The sequence below is a fragment of the Pteropus alecto genome, unplaced genomic scaffold (assembly GCF_000325575.1).
Source record: "Pteropus alecto unplaced genomic scaffold, ASM32557v1 scaffold398, whole genome shotgun sequence".
NCBI classification, from domain to species: domain Eukaryota; kingdom Metazoa; phylum Chordata; class Mammalia; order Chiroptera; family Pteropodidae; genus Pteropus; species Pteropus alecto.
The window spans coordinates 4,134,444-4,155,770 of record NW_006442497.1 but is presented as its reverse complement, the minus strand read 5'-3'; the positions used below and the strand labels follow the sequence as shown (position 1 = coordinate 4,155,770).

Here is a 21,327-nt window from a genome sequence, read left to right as displayed (position 1 = left end):
ACTGAGAAGCAGCAGAGGCTTTTCTGAAAAATGGCCACTTTCGGCACAGGCCCCCACTGGGGCCTGGACTGAGGCTCGGGGAGCATCTGCTCAGCTACCTGCTTCCCTGGGAACTGGGTCCTCCTGCTTTCATTTCCAGCAAGGAACCAGGAAGAGGTGAGGTGGTGATCTCATCATGTGTGCATGTCATGGTTGAAGTGAAGTATCAGGGAGGCTATATCTTTATCACACTCCATGCACCTCCTGCCAGAATCCAATGTGTCTGGGCTGGGATCTCTCTTATCTGTTTCCCAGTTCCCCTTTCCAGAAGTGCCTCTTCATCTCCTCCTAAGGGTCTCATGACTTAGTTTAATTCTAATTCAGGTAGGCCACTGAGGAGGAGCAGCAGAAGAGGGAAGGGTAAGAGGGAAAAATAGAGAACAGGAGACAAGAAGAAAGGGAAGGAGGCGGCAAAGGTGGAGGGAGTTAGGGAGGGGAGCAAAGGAGGAAAAAGGCACTGATGCTCACAGCCCTTCCTTCCCACAGCTAAGGCCCCGCCTTCCCAGAGCGGCCATGTCGGAAGGGGAGAGTAAGGACAGCTCCGGCAGCGAGTGTCCCGTGTGCTATGAGAAGTTCCGTGATCTGGAGGGCGCCAGCCGGACGCTGAGCTGTGGCCATGTGTTCTGCCATGACTGCCTAGTCAAGTACCTACTCTCCACCCGCGTGGACGGGCAGGTCCAGAGGACCATTGTCTGCCCCATCTGCCGTTACGTCACCTTCCTCAGCAAAAAGAGCTCCCGCTGGCCCTCCATGCTGGACAAGAGCTCCCAGACCCTGACTGTGCCAATGGGCCTGCCCTCTGGGCCACCATCAGACACCCTGGGCCACACAAACCCCCTGGCCATCTCCCAACCTGTCTGGAGACCATCCCCAAGTCAGAGTGGCCAGCTCCCCTTGGACCTGCTGCCCAGCCTGCCCCGGGAGCCACAGATCTTCATCATCAGCCGCCATGGGATGCCTCTGGGGGAACAGGACAGTGTCCTGCCGCGGCGCAGCCTGGCAGAGCTCTCTGAGGCATCCCCGGCACCCAGCTCCACCCGGTCATTCTGCTGCCGCTCCCGGGCCCTCCTGCTCATCACCCTCATCGCTGTGGTGGCTGTGGTAGCCGCCATCTTGCCCTGGGTGCTGCTGGTGAGGAAGAAGGCATGAGTGGTGACATCTATAGAGGCCGCCTAGCGAGGCCTGGCCAGAGAGCTGCCCTGGAAGCTGTGCCACTCCACCCCGCCAGACTGGCCATGGCCTGGAAGCGGCCAGAGGGCCCCCATAGCAGAGCTGATCCAACTAAGCCCTGAAGGGCAGGTGGGCAGAGGGGAGGCCTGGGACAGAGAGATGGCATTAGGATGGTGCTGACTGAAAGTATGGTGGCATCTCGTCACCTCTAGCTCCTTGCTCCCGGCAGGGGCTCAGGCATGACAAGGAGGCTGGGGTCTGGTGATCTCCAAGGCTAGAGCTGAGCTGAGGAAGTGAGCTCTGGACTGAACTGGAAACTCCAGGTTCTAGGCCAGGGTGGAAAATGTGATGGAAGCCCCTCCTCAGAAACAACAGCTGTGCCATCCTCCCACCCCTGTGTATCTTCAGCAGATATTTTCCCCTTTCTCTAGGCTAGAACTGAGCAAGATGGGAAGATGGGTGGTTACCCCTTCCTGTGGGGTCACCAACCCTGAGGTGTAGCCTTTATCTGCCAGGTGACCTACTTGAAGCCAGATGGGGCTCTCTTGTGGAGACAAGGAATTCTGCTAGATGGGGTCCCAATGGCAGGACTCTTCTGGGTCAGAATTCCCACCCAGGGTTCTCTAGTTTTCTCTCAGGAACAAACAGGAGGGGTGGCACAGTGCCTGAAGGCACATGTGCTTCCCGGAATCTCAGCACCCATCCATGACCCTCGCAGCTGGGCCAGTGTGTACCTTCCCACCCCCAAATCGCCAGACAGAAGGTTTTCCCTAAGGAAGTAGCTGATCTAAGAGGCTACTTAACAGAAAAAGGTCTTCATGGGGAGCTGAGGCCACATCGGGAAACGGGTTTGTTGACAGAGGCTGAGGCCAGCAGACTGGCCCACAAACAGAATCAGAGGTCTTCCCCAAGCTTCCCAGGCCCAAGGAATAGTCCAAATTTTGAGTCTTGAGTTCTCAAGGATGGACTGGTAGGCAGGGAGAGCAGGGGAAGCCTGATGGCCGAGACTTGAGTCAGCTGAAAACTATGTGGGCAAATTAACCCCTGGGGGCTCCAGCCTCTCTCCCAGCCCAAGTCCTCCTTATGACCCAACCACTCATTAGAGGCCACACCAGCTGGGCCAGTTTAGGAGGTGGATTCCCAGTCTGGGCTGGGTGAGGAAGGGTGGGGAAGAAAACAGCTGTGCTCGTCAGAACGCTACTGTCTCAACAAATCCTGAAATCCAGGTGCTGTTGGCCACTGGCCAGGGCCTCTTTACCTGGGGACCCCCACCCAGGACTGTCCTGGGGGTCCTTGATGAGGACCACTAGGGAGAAAGTCATTTGAGAACTGCCACTTTCTGTTTATTAAAGGTCCATAAGTCTGTGGGCCATAATCTTAAATTAATTTTAGGATTGAAAACAACAAAATAAAATGTTCAACTATTCTCTCAAAGAGGTAGTTGTTTGCAGCCCAGGTTTACTAACAGCTGAGCGTCTCTCAGCAGTTTGCTATCTGTGGGGAAATGCATAGTGCTCTGCCTCTTATCTAGTTCCCAAATGCCTGAAGTAGTGGTCATTTGGGGACTGCTGGGGAATGGGATCCACGCTACAGGGGACACAGGGAGGGTTGATTTAAAGCACGTATAGGCTTCTTTATGCTCTTCTCAAGACTAGGGAAGAGGATAGGTGCTATTTGGGAGGGGGATACAGATGGATTCATGGGGAAAATATTTATTATAGGAATGAAAATGTTACATTTACAAAGGCTCTAATGAGCCTTTCAATAGTGTCATGGATTTCTGGGGACCTGATTTTATTCTTTTCAGATTCTGTTGTGTTTGCCAGAAGTTAATTTCAAAATACCTGTAGTGTTTTCATATTGTTCAGAGGTGAATTGTAGATAGCAATTCTTTTATTATCAAAGAATGTCAAAAGCTATTTTTTAAATAAAAGTATGTATTTTCTCAAAGATTCCAGAGACATTACAAATGCATGTGGGAAGCTCTGAGCTTGGACTTTAAAGATAATTCACTTTAGATGAAAAAGACAGTTTGAAAATACAAATGCAAATGGCTCTTAAATATTTATTCAGCCACTTCTTTGAAGGAAATGAAAATGAAAATTCTGCTGACATGCCATTTTTCACCTATTAGCTTGTTAAACCATGAAAGTTTCAAAACCCACTCCGCTGCCAGAGCTAAAGGGAAGTAGATGAAGAGGTGGGAATGTATATTGGTAAACCTCTAGGAAAGGAAATTTGACAGTATCTATCAAAATTTCCACTTTCCCCAGCAATTCCTGTTCTAGAAATGTGCCTTACACATATACTTGCCTATGACATATGTAGTGTTACGTAAGTGCAGCATTGTTCATAATAACAAAGGCTTGGGGAAACTCTACATGCCAATGAATGGGGAACTGGTTGTATAACGTAAGATGCAGGGACTACCGTGCAGCTGTAAAAAGAACAAGGCAGGAGTCTATGCACCAACACGGAAAGACTCCAAGATACAATGGCCAATGAAGAAAAGCAAGGTGTGGAACACTGGTATCACATACTACAATTTGTGTAGAAAGTGGGGGAATAAGAATTTACATTTTTATTTCCTTAAAAAAATTGGGGGAAATACACACACACACACAAATAACAGTGATTAACTGTGGAAGGGGGTGAGAAAATAATGAAATGAGAGGGAGAATTTTCCCTTTCCCTTTGACACTTTTTGATTTTTAAACCAAGTAAACATAGTACATATTCAAAAATTAAATTGAAAAATTACATAGAAGCTAAAGATATCTTCAGTGTACATACCTACTGCCCCATGAGGAGCTGGCCCAAGAACATTCACAAGCTGACAGACTGCTTATCCTGTGGTTCGAGAGTGTCAGCTACTGGCTCAGTGGGGCTGGTTTGTCTGGTTAGAGGTGTGACATTTTATGCTTAACAGGAACCCCAGGAAGGAAAGCAAAAAGTTTAACATTCTCAGTGTTTCTATGTTCCTATGGATTTCTTTGGGCCCCATCATTTTACATGCTTGTTTTGATTCTTCTCTACCTTTCCTTCCCTTTCTCAAATAAAATCTTTTGCTTTAAGTAACCACCCTCGGGTCAGGGCACTACAGGAAAATACCATTCCATAAAGACAGGTAGGCAGGTAAACAAACAGACAGACAGACAGATGGAGGCCTGTGGTTAAATATAAATTCTCACTCTTCTCTTCCTCCCTTTGTCCAGAGGCATCCCCACTTACACACATAGACACGAGCCACTTCTCATCAGATAAGGAGAAAATTCTGAGATGACCTAAATTATATTACAGCAGGCCAGAGGGTGGAAGGAAGATACAAGTAGGAGTTAATCAGTTAACAACTGCAGTGCAAAACCAACAAAAGACTGCTTACATTCCAGAGTGTATGCTGGGACTTTGAATTAACTCCCAGGTGGTTATTTCCAGTGGGCATCACCCCAGGAGCCTCCACTTCTTGCTTACACATAAACTTTTCAGGCTGTTACCCCCATTTCACCTTATCCTTATTTGTAGCCAATGTGAATTCTTTTAAAACAACTTACATCTCTCCCCCCATTACTTGATGTATAAAAAAGGCCACTGACTTCAGGACGGTGGACATGTTGGCTTGTCCATCTGGCATCGTTGCTGGTGGTTTAGATTTCATGACCCAGGACCTGGTCTTTCTCTTGCTAGCAATAGCCCAATAAACCCTTTCTTTTAAAAAAGACATTCAGCTTTGGAAGTTAAAATTTTTGTTTAACATCCCACAATAGCCTTTACTTCTAATATATACTTGCACAGTGTATGTAGGCCGACTGAACAAAGGATCCATACGCTGCTGGTGGGCTCTGGGTCAACAGGATTCAGAAGAGCCAGTTTTTCTAATCATGTAAAAGGAATGTAAGGAAGAGAGAGAGAGAAAGGGCAGCCAGGCTAGGTGGCCACAGGATCAGGCAGGGTAGAGCCAAGATATCCAACACACACTTGCAAAGATAAACTGACTCTATAACTAAGCTACCAGTAATTTTGCATCTGTGTGTACAATTTGTACCCCAGTAATCTTCATACTGTACAAAGTGGTTATGATATCCAAATGGTGGGCTGAGGTTTAATTTTGATGACTTAGTGTTCGATGAAGGAGGAGAGATAAGGAGGCCTCAGAGGGAAGGTTGACAGCAGAAAAATAATGGGGTGGCTGGGCTGAAGAAACAGAGACAGCCTTTGCGTGGGAAGAGAGGAAGATAACAGGGAGACCTGAAAAAGAGGGGGGTTAAGGAAACAAGTAAGGGCAGTAAGAAGAGAAGGGGGTGAGAATGTGAAGACCAGAAAGGAAGGCAAGGTAGAAAGACAGGAGCCTTTGGCTCTCAGTATCCAAATCAAACTCCACTGGCCTCAGAGCCCTGTGGGCTTCTCTCTGAACGCCTAGCACTCCAGCCATAAGGACCTGGCTCCTGGAGACAATGTGTCACACTGCTTCACACCCATGACTGCCCTCAGGCTATTCCCACCTGCCTCATGGAGCTAATTTTACATTCTTCAAAACTCAGTCAAGGGTGACCTCACCCCATAAGTCTTCCCTGACCCCAGAGCTCTCTCTGTTCCTGAAGCACAAAAGCACCAAGGACACCAGGCTCAGCTCAGCAAGTGCTTTTCCTAGGGTCCTGTGGTTGTTGATTTCATTGTTTATCTCTCCCTTTAGGCAATGAGCTTCCTACAGGCAGAAACTTTGACTAATTTCATTGTGTAGCTCCAGTGTCTATTTCAGGGCTGGCCCATGAAAGACAATAAACATTTGTTGGGAGCCCAGGCAAAATGGTGTCGATGATAGAGGCTTTGTTCATCCCCTCTTGCGACCAAATCAAAGTTGTGATGGAAACACAGAGCAAACAACGAGCAGAGTCGCCTGGGGTCTAGATAAACAGAAGCCCTACAATTAGGGAGAGAATTAAGAAATCACCCTACAACGATAGGAAGTAGGAGGCGGTGAAGATGTGAGACTGCCTGGTCCCAAGCAGCGTTATGGGACAGAGGCTACAACAGCTACAGATGGCAGCTGCGGACATCCTCTTCAAGGGGCTGTGTCTGTGAGTAAACTTTGGCAGTGACGGACCTATTCGCTCTGAGCACCAGTGCCCAGTGGGCTGCTCCAGGGGCACCAAGGACTTACAAGGAGACACTGAGTTGTTGGAGCAAGGGCCAAATGCAAGGATTTCTCCTGGGCAGAAGTGCTAGTGGTATCCATTGATCTTCTGTTGAGCCCTCCTCACTTCCAGTGTGTGGATGCAGCACTGCCATACCTGAGATGTCAACGAACTGGATAACAGAGGTCACTCCACCCAGAGGAGTTCCTGAAACTCTGCCTCCCCTAACTTGTGGCCCCACCCAAGCCACATCCAAGTATATCCTCGGTGAGTCAGGTGCTCCTTGCTGAGCAGCACCAAGACTCACACTGGTGACAGCTGGCCTCAGTTTCTGGCGTGGCCTCTTGAGGCAACTATAAGTACAGCATCCGTGGATTGCTTGCTAAATCTTAACAGGTGGCCCAAGAGGGGCACAGGGTGGGGCTAAACTTGGCCTGCAGCTGAACCCCTCTCAGGACTGTGCCACTGGACACCTATTACACAAACCATGCTAATAAGACCAGGAGACTTAGGAACTTTGCTTGATGCATAGAAACAGACACAGAAAGGCAGCCAAAATGGGAAGACAAAGAAGCAGAAACCATATGAGAGAACAGAACAGAGATCCAGGAATAATGGAGTCAAACAATCTAACAGATGCAGAGTTCAAAACACTGGTTATAAGGGTGCTCAATGAACTTAAGGGAAGTGTAGATGAACTCAGTGAGAACTTTAACAAAGAGATAAAAAACATAAAAATGCAAGTGGAAATTATAAAAGGGAATCAGTCAGAAATGAAGACATATTATCTGAGATGAAGTGTACATTAGATGGAATCAACAGAGTGGATGAAGAAGAGGATCAAATCACCGATATAGAGGATGGAGAAGTCAAGGACACCCAATCAGAATGGCAAGAAAAATAAAAGCCAGGACTATAATAATAATTTAAGGAGCCTATGGAACACAATTAAATGTTAAAATATCTGTGTCATAGTAGCACCTGAAGGAGAAGAGGGAGAACAAGAAGAGGAAAAGTTATTTGAAGAAATAATGATGGAAAACTTCCCTCACCTGGGGAAGGAAATAGACATACGACCCCAGGAAGCTCAGAGAGTCCCAGAAAAGATGAACCCAAAGAGGCCCACACCATGACACATCTAAATTAAAATGCCAAAGGTTAAATACAAAGAGAATCTTAAAAGCAGCAAGAGAAAAGCAGTTAGTTACCTACAAGAGAGTAAGACTGGCAGCTGATTTTTCAAAAGAAACTACGCAGGACAGAAGGGCTTGGCACAAAATATTTGAAGTGATGAAAACCCAGGATCTACAACCAAAAATGCTTTATTCATCAAAGCTATCATTTAGAGTCAAAGGATAGATAAAGAGGTTCTCTGACAAAAATAAGCTAAAGGAATTTATCAACACTAAGCCAATATTACAGGAAATGTTGGAGGGACTTCTTTAAGGAAAAAATATGTATCAAAAACAGGAATAAAGAATGGTAATAACTACATTCTTATCAATAATTACCTCAAATAGAAAAGAATTAAGTGATCCAACCAAAATATAGGGTAGCTGAATAGATAAGAAAACAAGACCCCTACATATGCTGCCTACAAGATTCATTTCAGATTAAAAGACACACAGAGACTAAAAGGAAGGGGATGGAAAAAGATATTGCTTTGTTAGACCTAGAAGGTATTGCACCAAATAAAGTCAGATAGAGAAAGATAAATACCACGATTTCAAGTACATGTGAAATCTAAAGAACAAAATAAACAACAAAAATGGATACAAACTCATGGATACAAAGAGTATTTTGAGGGCTACTAGTGGTGGAAAAGGACAAAGGGAATAAGAAGTACAAATGGATAGCTACAAAATAGTCGTGGAGATATGAAGCGTAGCGTAAGGAAAAGAGTCAACAATGTTGTAATACATATGTAAAGGGGAAGAGGAGTACTAGATTTGGTGGGGTGATCGCTTTGTGATTTATATAGATCTCTAATCACTGTACAACTGAAACTGTACAACTGTATAACTGAAATTAATATATTATTGTATGCCAACTATAATTTTAAAAAAGCTCATCGAATCGTACAATGTAAATATAAGCAACTACTAGTCTATTTCAATATAATATAAGTAAAAAACATTTGTTGAAACATTTGCAGAAGAATTCTCGCTAAATTTTTAAATTACAAATAAAATCTGGGGCTATTTCCTTCACTGCATATTTAAGAATACAACTATTTTTATTTATGCTTTTTACTTTATTTTTTTGAAATTAATTTATTTTTTATGGTGACATTGGTTAACGAAATCCAATAAGTTTCAGCTGTACACTTTAATGGTAAGGCATACATATATTTACACTGTGTTCACCTCTCATAGTTACATTTCTTTCTGTCACCACATATTTGACCCCCTCCCCCCACGACTATTTTTAAATCATAAAAACACATGTTCTTTATTGACTCTACTCTGGGCCCTCAAGAATATGGTTCATCACTTTTTGACTTGACCCAGTGGGTTCCCACAAATCGAGACAATATACAGAGTCACCAGAAGGGGTTAGGAAGCCAGCCTGCATGGGTTTATCTATAACCTATGGGTTCTGTATAACCTTGCACAAGTTTCTCTCACTTCTTGGGGACAATATCAGCATCACAAGGTTATTTAGTGGATTAAAGCAGCTAAAAATGTAAAGTGAGTAGAAAGGTATCCTTAGCACTTAGCGAGCTCCCTACGTCTTATGCAATATGAAATGTGTCTTCCCTCAGTATGACACCTCTATTATTCATTCAACAGAAACCGAGCCCCGACCAGGTGCGCAGTGGGGCATGCTTTGGAAGTTTACCCAGCTCTGCAATTCATTTGCAAGGGTGCGCACCCCCTTACCCGGCTTCCATCAGATACTGAAATGAATGACAGTAGGCAGTAAAATTCAGAAAGGGGCACAGCTCTCCGCATAGAAAGATTCCTTCTAAGTGTGGTCTCGGACCAATATCCTAAAGATCACCTGGGAGCTCGTTAGAAACGCTGGAGAAACGCTGGTTCAGACCTACTCCCTCGGGGTGGGAAGCGGAACCGTGCCCCGAGTCCTCCAAAAGCCCCCCGAATCTCGGCCGGAGAACGAAGCTCGGGCTGGCTCTGCAGCACATTCAGCACACGTCGTGATGTCGGGGCGGCAGCCAGCGCCCGGATGGAGCTTGTTAAAGGACCTGCACACGACACGCCCATGCATTCGCCCGCGGAGGGGATGGTGGTGTCTGGGTAACCGAGGTGACCGGCCGGCTAGAGTCCTAGCGTCACCTGGCGGTCAATACAGGACCTGCCCTTTCTGGAATAAGGGGTGCTGGGCGCTCGGGAGTGAAAGGACAGGGGTCCCCTGAGGCTGCTCGCTTTCTCAGCAGCCACCGGGACAGTCATACCCTGAGCAATCCCCGCCACTAGGATAACGGCCCATCCCAGAAGAAGCAGCTGCAGAACCCAGAACTCAGAAGAAAGGCTACAAGACCTGGTTTTTCAGTCCCTCGCAGTTTCCCTCCTAGCCGCGAGGTGACACTAGTCATCAATTTCTTTCCCGATTTCCTCTTCCAGTCCCAACTCAGCGCCCCTCTCGCTTTAAGAGACATCGGTCTCGCGAGAGCTCTCGTAAACTTACACAACCGGAAGTAGCGTGTGGGTCTCTTCCCTTCTGTGGCCATCGCTGAAACTCCAGCGGGTGAGGATTTACTAGGAACGCATCCGTAATCCGTAGCCATCCGTTCACGGACGCGGTGGCTCTTGATCCTGGGAGCCTCGATACTCTTCTAGTGGCCGAGTAGCAGCCAAAGAGAGGGACTAAGATGGTCTCAATCTGTTTTCCCCTTAGCACAAGGGCCGGGCTGGGGAAGGGAGAATAGATTTTGGGACGCAAACGGGAGCTAGGAGGGAGGTTTTCTGTCGAGGTGAAGTCAGGTCTGGGCTGTGTAGTTTCCTAAAGAATGGTCTCGAAATAAGTTCTTGGCAAAGCCATGAAATTTCCAGGCCGTGTTCACCCATTGTAAGGCTTTTTGGACCCGTGATCTGTGCAGAATTTTTTAGGTTTCCTAAGGGTGGCCTGATGCATTCATTTTGGAGAGGGCTATATATGTTCATATTCAAGTCCGTAGATTAGCGTTGGTTGATCTCTATATGTTTGAAGAACTGAGTTGTCTGTCTGCTTTACCCTAATTCAGCAGAGGTAAAAGTCCTGTTGCGTGACTTCAGTTTGGAGAGTAAACAAAGTCGAATAACTAAAACAACTGTATTAGTAATGAAAAATATTTTTCTGTAAACAAATATTGAAGGCATCTCAGGAAAGCAGAATTTTTTAATTTTAAGCTTCAATAGGCCGCTGAGTTCAAGCAATTTCTGATGAGAGTTAAAGAACATTACAGTTTCTGTGAGCATTCTAAATTTTGAAGATGAGATTGTTGCTGTTACTGGTTTGGAAACTGAATGAGGTTTTGGTGATTTAAGGGTTTACACCTATTTTAACTTTTTAGCCAGTATGAAGTTCAACCCCTTTGTGACTTCTGACCGGAGCAAGAACCGTAAAAGGCATTTCAATGCACCTTCCCACATTCGCAGGAAGATTATGTCTTCTCCTCTTTCCAAAGAGCTGAGACAGAAGTACAATGTTCGATCCATGCCTATAAGAAAAGATGATGAGGTTCAGGTATGTACTGTGTTCAGGTTATCTTGGTAAATATCCTGCACACTTGGCATAGAAAAGGGAATGCATTCTGAGAGTGATACATCTGAGATGTTTGCTCCCAGGATTGCAAAAGGAGTTGAGCCAGGGACTAAAAAGTATGCTGCTTTTCAGTTCTTACTTCACTTTTACTAGTTTTCCCCAAGCATCAGATGCAGCCGTGATTAAACAAGAACAAGAAAGGACAGAATGTTACTTTGGGTTGATCATTTTCTTCATATGTTTAGTCATTGATGGGGCATTTGAAGACCAGTAAACAATCTGAATCAAAATCCAGATACAGGAGTTCTAACAGAACCATGGTTTCATGTGATTGAGTTTACTAGAAAATAATTTGTCAAATCTATTAAGTGAAAATTTCTCTAAATGTTACTTAGCTGTAACCTTCAGCAAGGATTCTAGCAGTCTCTAAAGTGGCTTGCATATCACCAATATTATTTCATGAGGTTAGCACCCATTTAGGTAAATGAAACCAGTTCCCAAATAGTGGTGTGAATTGCAAACAACCATTGGCTGTTGCTTGCTGGTGCTAAGATTGCCATTAGATTTAGAAGGCAGTCTTCTCTGCTCTCAAGATATATTAATCCAAGAAAGCCTGCAACTGGAAAGAAACATCAGTCCAGGAGTACTTTGGGTTCCCTCCTGACAAGCTGGAGATCACTGGGACTCCTGGGTGGAAAACTATGTTATGTAACCTTTGGGACAGAAGTGGTTTATTTCATTAAGTATCTGCTACTGCCTATTCTGACACTAGGTTGGACACTTAAATGGGTTGTGAATGAAATACTCGTGGCCTGTTGCTCCCTTTGAGATGGGTTGATTTCCTTGTTTTTGACTGGCTACAGAAAGCCATGGTGAACTTGTGACAAGCCCACACTGTTGGACCGTCAGTTGTACAGGTGCAACTGCCTGTGACTGTAGATTTATATAAGGGTGTGGTTTGCTTACAGGTTTATAATTAAAGCCAGAGATAGAATTATTGGCTCATTTCCACTAAAAACTAAGTGTTTTAAAATTGAAAGGTCTTATAGATCTGACTGAATGATGTACACAAGATTCAGTTATCCTGACTTAACAAAATTAGTGGGGGGTTTTTTGTCTGCATATTTCTGTTATTTTTGAATTTGCATTTAGGTTGTGCGAGGACACTACAAAGGGCAGCAAATTGGCAAAGTAGTCCAGGTTTACAGGAAGAAATACGTCATCTACATTGAACGAGTGCAGCGGGAGAAGGCTAATGGCACAACTGTTCATGTCGGCATTCACCCCAGCAAGGTAGGTGTTTTTGGGAATGCTTGAGAGGGGAGAAGAAAATTAAAGCAATTGTTGGCAAATATGATTTCTTGTTTACCAGGCAGTCCCATAGAAATATAAAGTATTTTTTCCTCAAAAGCTATTAGTAAGCTGCTCAGTCAACAATCTAACAATGAACAGATCTTAAAATCCAGGAAACAGGATAATCTTAGGTGAAATGGAGCTTATACCCTGTTTGCTTTTGTGTATTAAACAGTTGAGTTAGCAGTAAGGCAGCTTTATAACTCTGCAAAGTAGGTATTAAGCCATTTACAAATGATATCTCAGCCAAGATAGAAAATCTGATCTTGATACCCATAGCAAATATCTGTCCTCTGCCTGGACTTTAATGTGAATTCTCCGATATCACTGTCTCTAGTTATGTTTACCGTAAACATAATAAGTGCATGTGTAAATGTTCAGATACTGAGGTTTATGATTTCAAGTTGCCACCATAAATCTAATTTTCAAACTACAGAAAAGTCAAAAGACTAGTACAGTAAAACACGTGCGTATCTTTGACCTATATTCACTACTGACATTTTGCCACATTTTCTTTCCCCCTTTTCCCCATCCCTGCATTACAGGCATCATGACACTCCACCTCAGTTTGTGGTTCAGTAGTCATCTTCATCTCTTATTCCAGCTTTAGCACTTCCAAATATCTAGAAGCAGATGACTCCAACCCAGACCTCAATGTCCATTTGTCTATTTTTCATTTCCACTTGGATGTCTAACTTATCTCAGACCTGACATGTTCAAACTCCTGTTTTTATCGTTGAAACTTCTCACAGTTTGCCACGTGTTAATATGTTCTACGTCAGTCACTAAGACTTGTTGACGACTGTCTCGTTAAATCCAGAATCCTGACTGCTTGTTAACCATCAGAGTGCCTTGCAAAACCTTAGCTCGGTGGTCTCCAACCTTTTTGACACCAGGGACCGGTTCTTCTATGAGAATCTAATGCCCAATGATTGAGGTGAAGCTGAGGCTGTGATGCTAGTGCTGGGGAGCAGCTGCAAATACAGATGAAGCTTCATTCACTCACCCACCACTCTCCACCTGCTGTGTGGCCTGGTTCCTAACAGGCCACAGACTGGTATCGGTTCACAGTCCTGGAGTTGGAGACCCTTTCCTGGAAAATGGGAAGATCTAGCCATACTGGGGTTGGAGACTCCTGCCTTAGCTAATATACCCTCGCTAGCCACTTCATGTCATCTTATACCATTCTCCATGTTCCAGTCTACTGGCCTTGCTGCTCCTACAACTATTCAGAGTGTATCCAGTGGTTAGCCAGATCACCTAGCTACTTGATAGAATTATAAGTTCTGTTCCCAGGTCTACTGAAGCAGAATTTGGGAATGGGACCCAGGGATCTGTTTTAAGCCCTCAAGTGGATTCTTAGACACACTCAAGTTTGAGAAACACCTGTCTCTGGACCTTCGTACTTGCTGTTTTCTTCAGGATATTTTTCCAGTGTCTTGTTCAAATGTAGCCCTATTGGTAGTGCTTCGCCTCATCACCCTGTATGATTTAGCCCCTTTTCTCCATCATTCCATCCCCCACCACCACACACACACATACATACTAGTATAAGTTCCAGGTATTCAGTAGGATCCAGGAAAGTACCTTTTAGACTCCTCACTAAAACCAGAATCTCTCAGAAATTGAGTGGCTACACTGCCCACAATCTGAGGGCCTTCCAGAGCCTGCACAGGAAGTAAAAGCCTCATCTCTATTCTAAAAAAGAATTTAGAAGAAAGGCTGGAAATAATTTATAATCAAAAGATGGATAATCACAGTCTTTAATATGAGATATGGTCCTTATTCTATACCTTGAAATTCTAAAGCACAGCCTAAGAGCCACATTTGGCTAAGAGACTTATTTTGGTTGGTCCATCCAGTGTTTTTTAAAAACAATCTGAATAATTTACCTATATTTACAGATTGGGAGATTTCATGTAAAAATCTAGATTTTTGACTTTCCTGGAAAATGGGAAGATCTAGCCATACTGGGAACTTTGCTACCTAGCTGGAGTTGAGATACAGCAGCTCCCTTTAGATAGAGGCTGCACTCTTGTTTCCCTCGGTCCCAAGCCACCTGCTAACTTACATTACTTGCCCACTCCTGTAGTTATGGGAGCTGAGGAATCATTTCCGGCACTTCTGAGTTAAACATTTAATGATCAGGTTTCTACTGCCCTAAGTTTGGTAAATTGAATTGAATGTTGGTTGGGCCTTCCCGTGTGTTCTGTACTGTTACTTAGAAGTGTTGTGCTTTGTTTTGTTTTCTAATTTTTCTGCAGGTGGTTATCACTAGACTAAAGCTGGACAAAGACCGCAAAAAGATCCTTGAACGTAAAGCCAAATCTCGCCAAGTAGGAAAGGAAAAGGGCAAATATAAGGAAGAAACAATTGAGAAGATGCAGGAATAAAGTAATCATACACAGTTTTCATTAAAAACTTGTAAATGAAGAGCTTTTGTGTTATGCGTGGTGATTTGGGATAATACCTAGTTTTCAGTGGGTTAGTTTTCAGGGAAGTTTAGATGACATTTGCTTTTTGGAGTCAGGCCTACTTTGTGGCTTTCTAACAGTTCTCTGAAATCAGGCCTAATAAGATAGTGATTTTTTTTTTTTTAAACAGGCAGCATTTTGGGGTACATATGGTTCGTTGATAAGGCCTAGATGAAAAGCTAGTTGGGAACATTGCCTCTCTTAAAGCTAGTCTTAACTGCCTTCCTCCTAATGGATATTATTATGTGAACAGCATGTTAAAACTTTTTGCATAAGAGTTTTATATTGCCATTGGATAAAGTATGAGAGGAGCTGCTGGGGCTTTCCAGTAGCATCTAGACCACTGCTTCGAGCTGTTAGGATACACTGAGAAGCCTCAGTCTGGACTACCTGGGGACATCCTTTACTATCATTTATGCAGGTGCTGGTTCCATTAGACCAAAACTTAAAATATCATCTAAAATGGAAGTTCGCAAAGGGTTGAGTAAAATGGTGTACAGTGTTGACTATGTGTGCCCCTGCCCTTCCTCACTTTAAGAATTTAAATAGAATGATGAAGGCAGTTTTCTTTCCAGGCCAGAGGCATTTCTTATGAACAATGTAGGGAAATAGGTGATCAACTCAACTTTGCTGCAGGGGACCTGAGTGAATGGCTTGGTTCAAGGTCACACCTTTTGAGGCCACTAGGATTGTGGGCTGATAATATTTCTTCAAAAACAGTTCCATGTCAGTGATTAAATGACACTGGTAAATGAAACAAATGAGGGGCAGGCGGGGCGGGGCGTTAGTTTGTTGCAGGACTTCTCAGTACTCTAAATTTCAGTTTGCACCAAGGATCTTAAGCTCACACTTAAAGAGCATTGTGCAAACATTCTATTTCTTCAATTCTGAAATGTGTATTTTCACGTTTTTAAATTTGAATGTGTTCATTTAATCTAGGTTCTGTTTTCCTCTCAAAGTTGTCATTAAGTTAATGGTTTAACAGTAATGTCTTAGAATCAGGAATGTTCCATGGTTAACCATGCTGAACAAGGGAATTTGAAATATTTCTATTGGAGAAACTTCAGGACCTTGGAAGCAGACTCAGCCTAAGTAAGACTCTTACTTAGGGCTTTTAAACATTTCCATCTCTCTCTGCTTCTCAGGATTCAGCTCTGCCCCTCAACTCTTCATGTAATGGCTGGGATCCCAAGGATCTTGTTTTCCTAAGATTGTTGGAATGCCTGTGATCATACGAACTCTTCCCCTGGCCTCATCACCATCACATATCCTGGAGTTGTTCCAACAAAGGAATCTTGGTTTAGATAATCTGAGTATCAAGTTCTCTCCCTGAGGAATTCTCCAATTTTGGTGGAGTATGGACTCCATTTAGGGTATCTCTTTTGGGGGGTCATGATAATCTGATGTGTCTCTATGTACATAGGTATAATTTTTCCATTTCTGGAAACATATCCTGCTACCTCTATTCAGAATCATCAAGCCTGTATCAGAAAGTGTTTCCCAGCTTAGGAGTGTTTGAGTTCCCTTGGACTCTGCTTTGTTGTAGAAATATGTAGGCTTCAGCTCAGGCAGTGTCAAAACAAGCTAGGCCCAGAGACCTTCCAGGAAGGCAAAACTCCTTTTCCTCACCCACCGAGTTGGAGTCCTCTTATTGAATATGAGACTTTTACTTCTGTTATCTTTCCTGTTATATAATGTTCACATGACTCACATTCAGAGTCATTTATGTTGGCACGCTTTTGTTCCTGGCACCTTCCACTGTCTGTTCCCCAGTCCTGCTGCAGCTGTTTCTTAGCCCAGGCTCCCCAGACAGAATGGTCCCTGTGGCAGCAACATTTGAGGACATGACCAAAGGTTGGAAGTATTTGGAAGCTTCTCAGAAGGACTGCTGGACAGATAGGAGAACATGGTCCCTCATGGTAAAGACTCAGAATCTTCATTTGCTAATCCTATGTGCAATTGACAGGGTAAAACCATAATATAAAAATATCCTACCGCTTTCTCTTTGATTCTCCTAAATTGGGGACAGACCTCTTCAGCCACAAGAAATTGTTTATGTTAATTGTCTTAAGGCTAAAAGCTCTCCCTGGTGCTAATTTCAAGTTCAGAGTTTGCTATTACAGTAGCCCCACACCTTATTCATGGGGGTTACATTCCAAGGCTCCCAGTGAATGCTTGAAACCACAGATGGTACCGAACTTACATATACTATGTTTTTTCCTGAACATATATCTTTATGATAAAGTTTAATTTATAAATTAGACACAGTAATAGATTAACGATAATTAATAAAATAGAACAATTATAACAATATACTGTAATGTTATGTGAATATCTATGGGGCCATTATTAAGTAAAATAAGTGCTACTAGAACACAAGCACTGAATACTGGGACAGTCCATTTGATTACCTAGAGGGCTACTAAGTGACTAATGGTTGGATAGTGTCTTCAGTGTGGTTACACTGAACAAAGAAATCATTCACATTCTAGGCAGAACTGAATAGGATAGCAAGAGATTTAATCACACTGCTCAGAATGGTGCATAATTTAAAACTCATGAATTGTTTATTTCTGGAATTTTCCAAATTAACCAAAATCATAGCAAAACCACGGATTAGGGGGGACTACTGTATCATGTGGCAACTTCTAGCAACATTTTCCCATTTATATTATTTTAGAGGATAGGGAAGGTAAGATATTAGCTTACTGCCTTAGGGATCTCCATTTATCCCCACTCCTATTCAGTTTATAAAGACTAGTAGTTAGGTTTCATTATATGAGCTAATGGTTTCATTATTTATTTTGTTTGTCTAAAATCTAAAATTACTGCATGTTGACTTGAAATTCTATTGACATGCTCTGGTTTTGAATCATCCTAATTGGCTTTCTAGTTGCTTTATTTTGTTACCACTTTATTCTATTACTACATTTAATCTTTCTTCCATATAGTAGTCTTTAAAACCAGATAAAAGAATTAATGAGGAATTTTGGAGAGAAGGTCTTCCAGATGGAATATCAGAAAATTTAACTTTGTCCTGTTTCTTTCTTCCTTTCTTAGGATCCTTCTTGCAGTTCTCCATGATGCCACAGAGAGCTAGAAGTGACCCCACCATTGTTTCAAATACAAGTGAAATGGAAATGAAGATAAGTAACATGAGAGAAAAGTTTCTTCTAAGCGAAACAAAGTTAGTAGAAAGCAAAAGTTACAACAGCAATGTATTTTCCAAAGAAAAGTACTTTCAAACAATAAAGGAAGTCAAAGAAGCTAAGGAGAAGGGGAAGAAGTCATCACATGATTATCGCCATGCAGCAAAATACGACATGATCTCTGTACAAGGCACAGAGAAACTAATAGAGGCTACTTACGGAGAACGAGATCAAACACGGTATTATGTACATAGAGTTTGATATTCTTCATGATACACATCTCAATATTGGACATGGTGGGCGGACACACATGCTCAAGGAGCTGCAAGGAAAATATGAGAATATGACCAAAGAAGTCATTGTCTTATATCTGACTCTGTGTAAACAGTGCCATCAGAGGAACCCTATATCCATCCAAGAGAGGCCTTGTGCCCAAGCCCATGCCTTTCAAGGACATTGACTCCAGATGCCAAGTTGAAACACTTGGCATGCAGTCAAATGCCAATGGCAAGTTCAAGTTTATTTTATATTACCAGGACCACTTAACCAAGTTTATTTTCTCGTGACCATTAAAAGCCAAACAAGCCCATGAGGTCATCAGTGTACTATTGGATATTTTCACAATTCTTGGTACACCCAACGTGTTAGAATCTGACAGTGGTGTAGAGTTCAGAAACCAGGTTGTTAATGAACTCAATGAAGTATGGCCAGACCTAAAGATTGTCTCTGGTAAGTACCACCCTGGCCAAGGCCAAGGCTCCCTGGAGCGAGCACACCATGATATCAAGAACATGCTAAGTGCCTGGATGCAAAGTAACCACTCATGTCACTGGGCCGAAGGCCTGTGCTTCATGCAGATGATGAGGAATCAGGCCTTCAACATTTCCTTGCAGCAAAGTCCTTATGAGGCAAAGTTTGGTTCTAAAGCCAAACTTGGGCTGTATTCCTCACACTTACCCCGGGAAACCGTGGCCATTTTACAAACAGAGGAAGAGCTAGAAATTGCTGAAGAACAGCTGGAAAACAGCTTTTGGATCAGACTGGAAGAAAGGGCTGAGATTGGAACAGAGAGATCTGACATGGATGAAGACATCGACCCCATCTATCCCACTCCTTCTGAAGTTACAGAGCCCAGCACCTCACAAGGGTCCCCAGGTCTCTTCTGCCGGTGAACAGACACCGGCTAGGTGGACACTCATGGTGTCTCTGGGCATCATACAGCTGTCTATGAACTGTTGCCTAAGGCCTCAGGGGAAAGAATGAAGGCTGTACTCTCAGGTCAAGTTGTCCAAAGTAGTCCTTGCTCAAAGGGGAAAAGTGAATCATGTCTGCGATATAGGACCGTGGTAACATAAACTTGGCAGCTTAAAACAACATAAGTTTATTTGCTCACAGTTTTGCTCACAGAAGCCTAAAATCAAGGTTGTCAGCAGGGTTAGTTCCTTCTGGAGGCTCTGAGGGAGAACCCATTCCATGCCTTTCTCCCTTCTCTCATGGCTGCCAGCAATTCTTGGCATTCCTCGGCCTGTAGTAGCATAAGTCCAGTCTCTGCCTTGTCTTCATGTGGATCTTCACCTGGCCTTCGGCCCTCCATCTCTGTATTCTCCTTGTCTGTCTTATAAGGATACCAAATCTAAGTCATTGGATTTAGGGCCCACCCTAATCGAGGATGATCTCATCTTGAGATCCTTACATAATTACATCTGCAAAGACCCTTTTCCCAAGTAAGGTCACATTCATAGGTTTTGAGGTTTCAGACTTGAGCATATCTTTTTGGAAGGATATAGTTCTACCCACTACGGTCAGTGGGAGAATATGTTTGCCTGCAGAACATAATCTGATGGGGTCTTAAACGTGTAGAGCTGGTGGGCTGCCCTGCATATGCCCTACATATTCCTTCCCCTGCTTATTCGTGCTCCTCAGACACATACCCCAAAAGATGGGGGCATCAGGGACAAAGATGTAAGTTGACAAATATTGAGAAGAGGTTTATTCACCATTTCCTGGAGACTTGCCACCTCATCAGCCGAGCTCTATTTCCTCCTTCAAGAGAAAATATATGCTATTCCCGCCCTCAAGAATTGTGTGAACTGCCTGAAACATTTTAAAAGTAGGTCAGAATTAAGGCGCGGTTAGGATTTGGGTCTTAGTCTACCCATTGTCTATGCCTCAAACAGAAAAGCACGTTGTATTCCTGGAACGGATCAGTGCATTCCAGGAAGTGATCGATAGCCAAGAAAACAACCAAGGACTCTGGAGCAAAATGGGAAAGTTGGCCTGAGGTCACTACTACAACCAGAGAAGAATAGAGCAAAGGCCAGCCTGGGTAATGATTCAGAGTAAGGATAACTAACCCAGCCAAAGGGAAGGATAATGCCTAGGATCCGGGTGCTGCTAGATTCCCAAGGCCTAGGAGAATGACTTTCCCATTGGAGGTGTTCAGTAGGACTTGTTGAGTGAATAAATGATTCTGCAGAGATGGAAACGAGGAAAAGGGATCTGCAGTCTTTTATTCTCCCATATATCCTTCCTGCATACCTCAGAGCCATCTAAAAACCATTCTAATTGCCCTTTAGTGTTGCCTTTCTCTTCTGTTTCCTCTTCCCTGTGCCTAATTCACTGGGTTGTTGTGAGAGACAGTGAGGCAATGTGCGTGAAGGGATTCTCTCTATAAACACTGATGTTCGACCACGTGAGTTGTCTTTGCTGCTAGTAAATCCTATTCTCCATGTTGGAGTCTTCTTGTTAAATGCCATTACTTTACTGATTAAACAATGTCGAGTTGAGTATCCAGGGAGGCAGCATTATTATTAGAAAGGAGATGACATCACTTTCCAGCTTGTTTTGGAGGACCAGAATCTTGCTCTATCCTTGCTCTATCACTTTTCATTCCTCCTGTGTCACTCAGCTGGCAGAGTCTGGGAAGCCCAAGTTGACTAATGCAACCATCCCTTTCCCCAAACTGACCTACTACTTCTTGGTTGCTGGGCAAGCCAGGAACAACATCATCAACTCAAGTGGGTAAGAAGAGATGAGACACAACACTACTGTCTCCCAGGGTATGGCTAAAAATAACATTGGTTTCCAAAGCTGCTGCATCACTCTTCCTCTCTTAATGTTGGCATTGGAAGAAAGTTGGAGGTGAACACCTAGACCCAGTCTGGCCTTACTCTGTATTACATTTCAGCATCTAGAACAGGTTGCCAAGTGATACCCCACTGTGCTTTCAGCTTGCAAATATGTTTTGTCCACATAATGGTTTTTAACATTAAAACTAATTACCAGCACTTTCAAAACTTCAGATGT

At 43.5% G+C, this 21,327-nt stretch overlaps 3 protein-coding genes across 5 annotated transcripts; all 3 read left to right on the top strand.

Annotated features, from left to right (window-relative positions):
* The first annotated feature begins 552 nt into the window (after positions 1-552).
* RNF222 (ring finger protein 222) lies at positions 553-1,188 on the top strand. The gene has a single exon (XM_006922371.1). The coding sequence runs from the start codon at positions 553-555 to the stop codon at positions 1,186-1,188; it is 636 nt and encodes a 211-aa protein (XP_006922433.1).
* Positions 1,189-9,898: 8,710 nt separating this feature from the next.
* On the top strand, positions 9,899-14,833 carry RPL26 (ribosomal protein L26). 3 transcript variants are annotated; one of them, XM_006922370.3, is made up of 4 exons: positions 9,899-10,049; positions 10,855-11,027; positions 12,198-12,338; positions 14,663-14,833. In XM_006922370.3, exons 2-4 carry the CDS (start codon positions 10,860-10,862, stop codon positions 14,789-14,791), a joined length of 438 nt encoding a protein of 145 aa, XP_006922432.1. In that variant the 5' UTR covers positions 9,899-10,049; positions 10,855-10,859; the 3' UTR covers positions 14,792-14,833. The 3 variants fall into 3 exon arrangements, with proteins under 3 accessions (XP_006922432.1, XP_015452961.1, XP_024895890.1); XM_015597475.2 differs by having other exon boundaries at positions 10,043-10,176; XM_025040122.1 differs by lacking the exon at positions 9,899-10,049 and having other exon boundaries at positions 10,836-11,027.
* A 147-nt stretch (positions 14,834-14,980) lies between these two features.
* KRBA2 (KRAB-A domain containing 2) lies at positions 14,981-20,712 on the top strand. The gene is given in 5 exon segments (XM_025040120.1): positions 14,981-16,768; positions 16,771-16,791; positions 17,933-18,275; positions 18,277-18,433; positions 18,435-20,712. Coding segments are annotated over 5 exon segments (1,362 nt in total). The 5' UTR covers positions 14,981-16,686; the 3' UTR covers positions 19,194-20,712.
* Positions 20,713-21,327: the final 615 nt, after the last annotated feature.

What these genes read in the sequence shown, in the direction of transcription:
- RNF222 (XM_006922371.1), top strand. Translation starts at nt 553, where the DNA reads ATGTCGGAAGGGGAGAGTAAGGACAGCTCCGGCAGCGAGTGTCCCGTG.
- RPL26 (XM_006922370.3), top strand. Translation starts at nt 10,860, where the DNA reads ATGAAGTTCAACCCCTTTGTGACTTCTGACCGGAGCAAGAACCGTAAA. An exon ending in GAAAAGATGATGAGGTTCAG is followed by an intron (nt 11,028 to 12,197) that starts GTATGTACTGTG and finishes ATTTGCATTTAG; the next exon opens with GTTGTGCGAGGACACTACAA. An exon ending in TCGGCATTCACCCCAGCAAG is followed by an intron (nt 12,339 to 14,662) that starts GTAGGTGTTTTT and finishes ATTTTTCTGCAG; the next exon opens with GTGGTTATCACTAGACTAAA.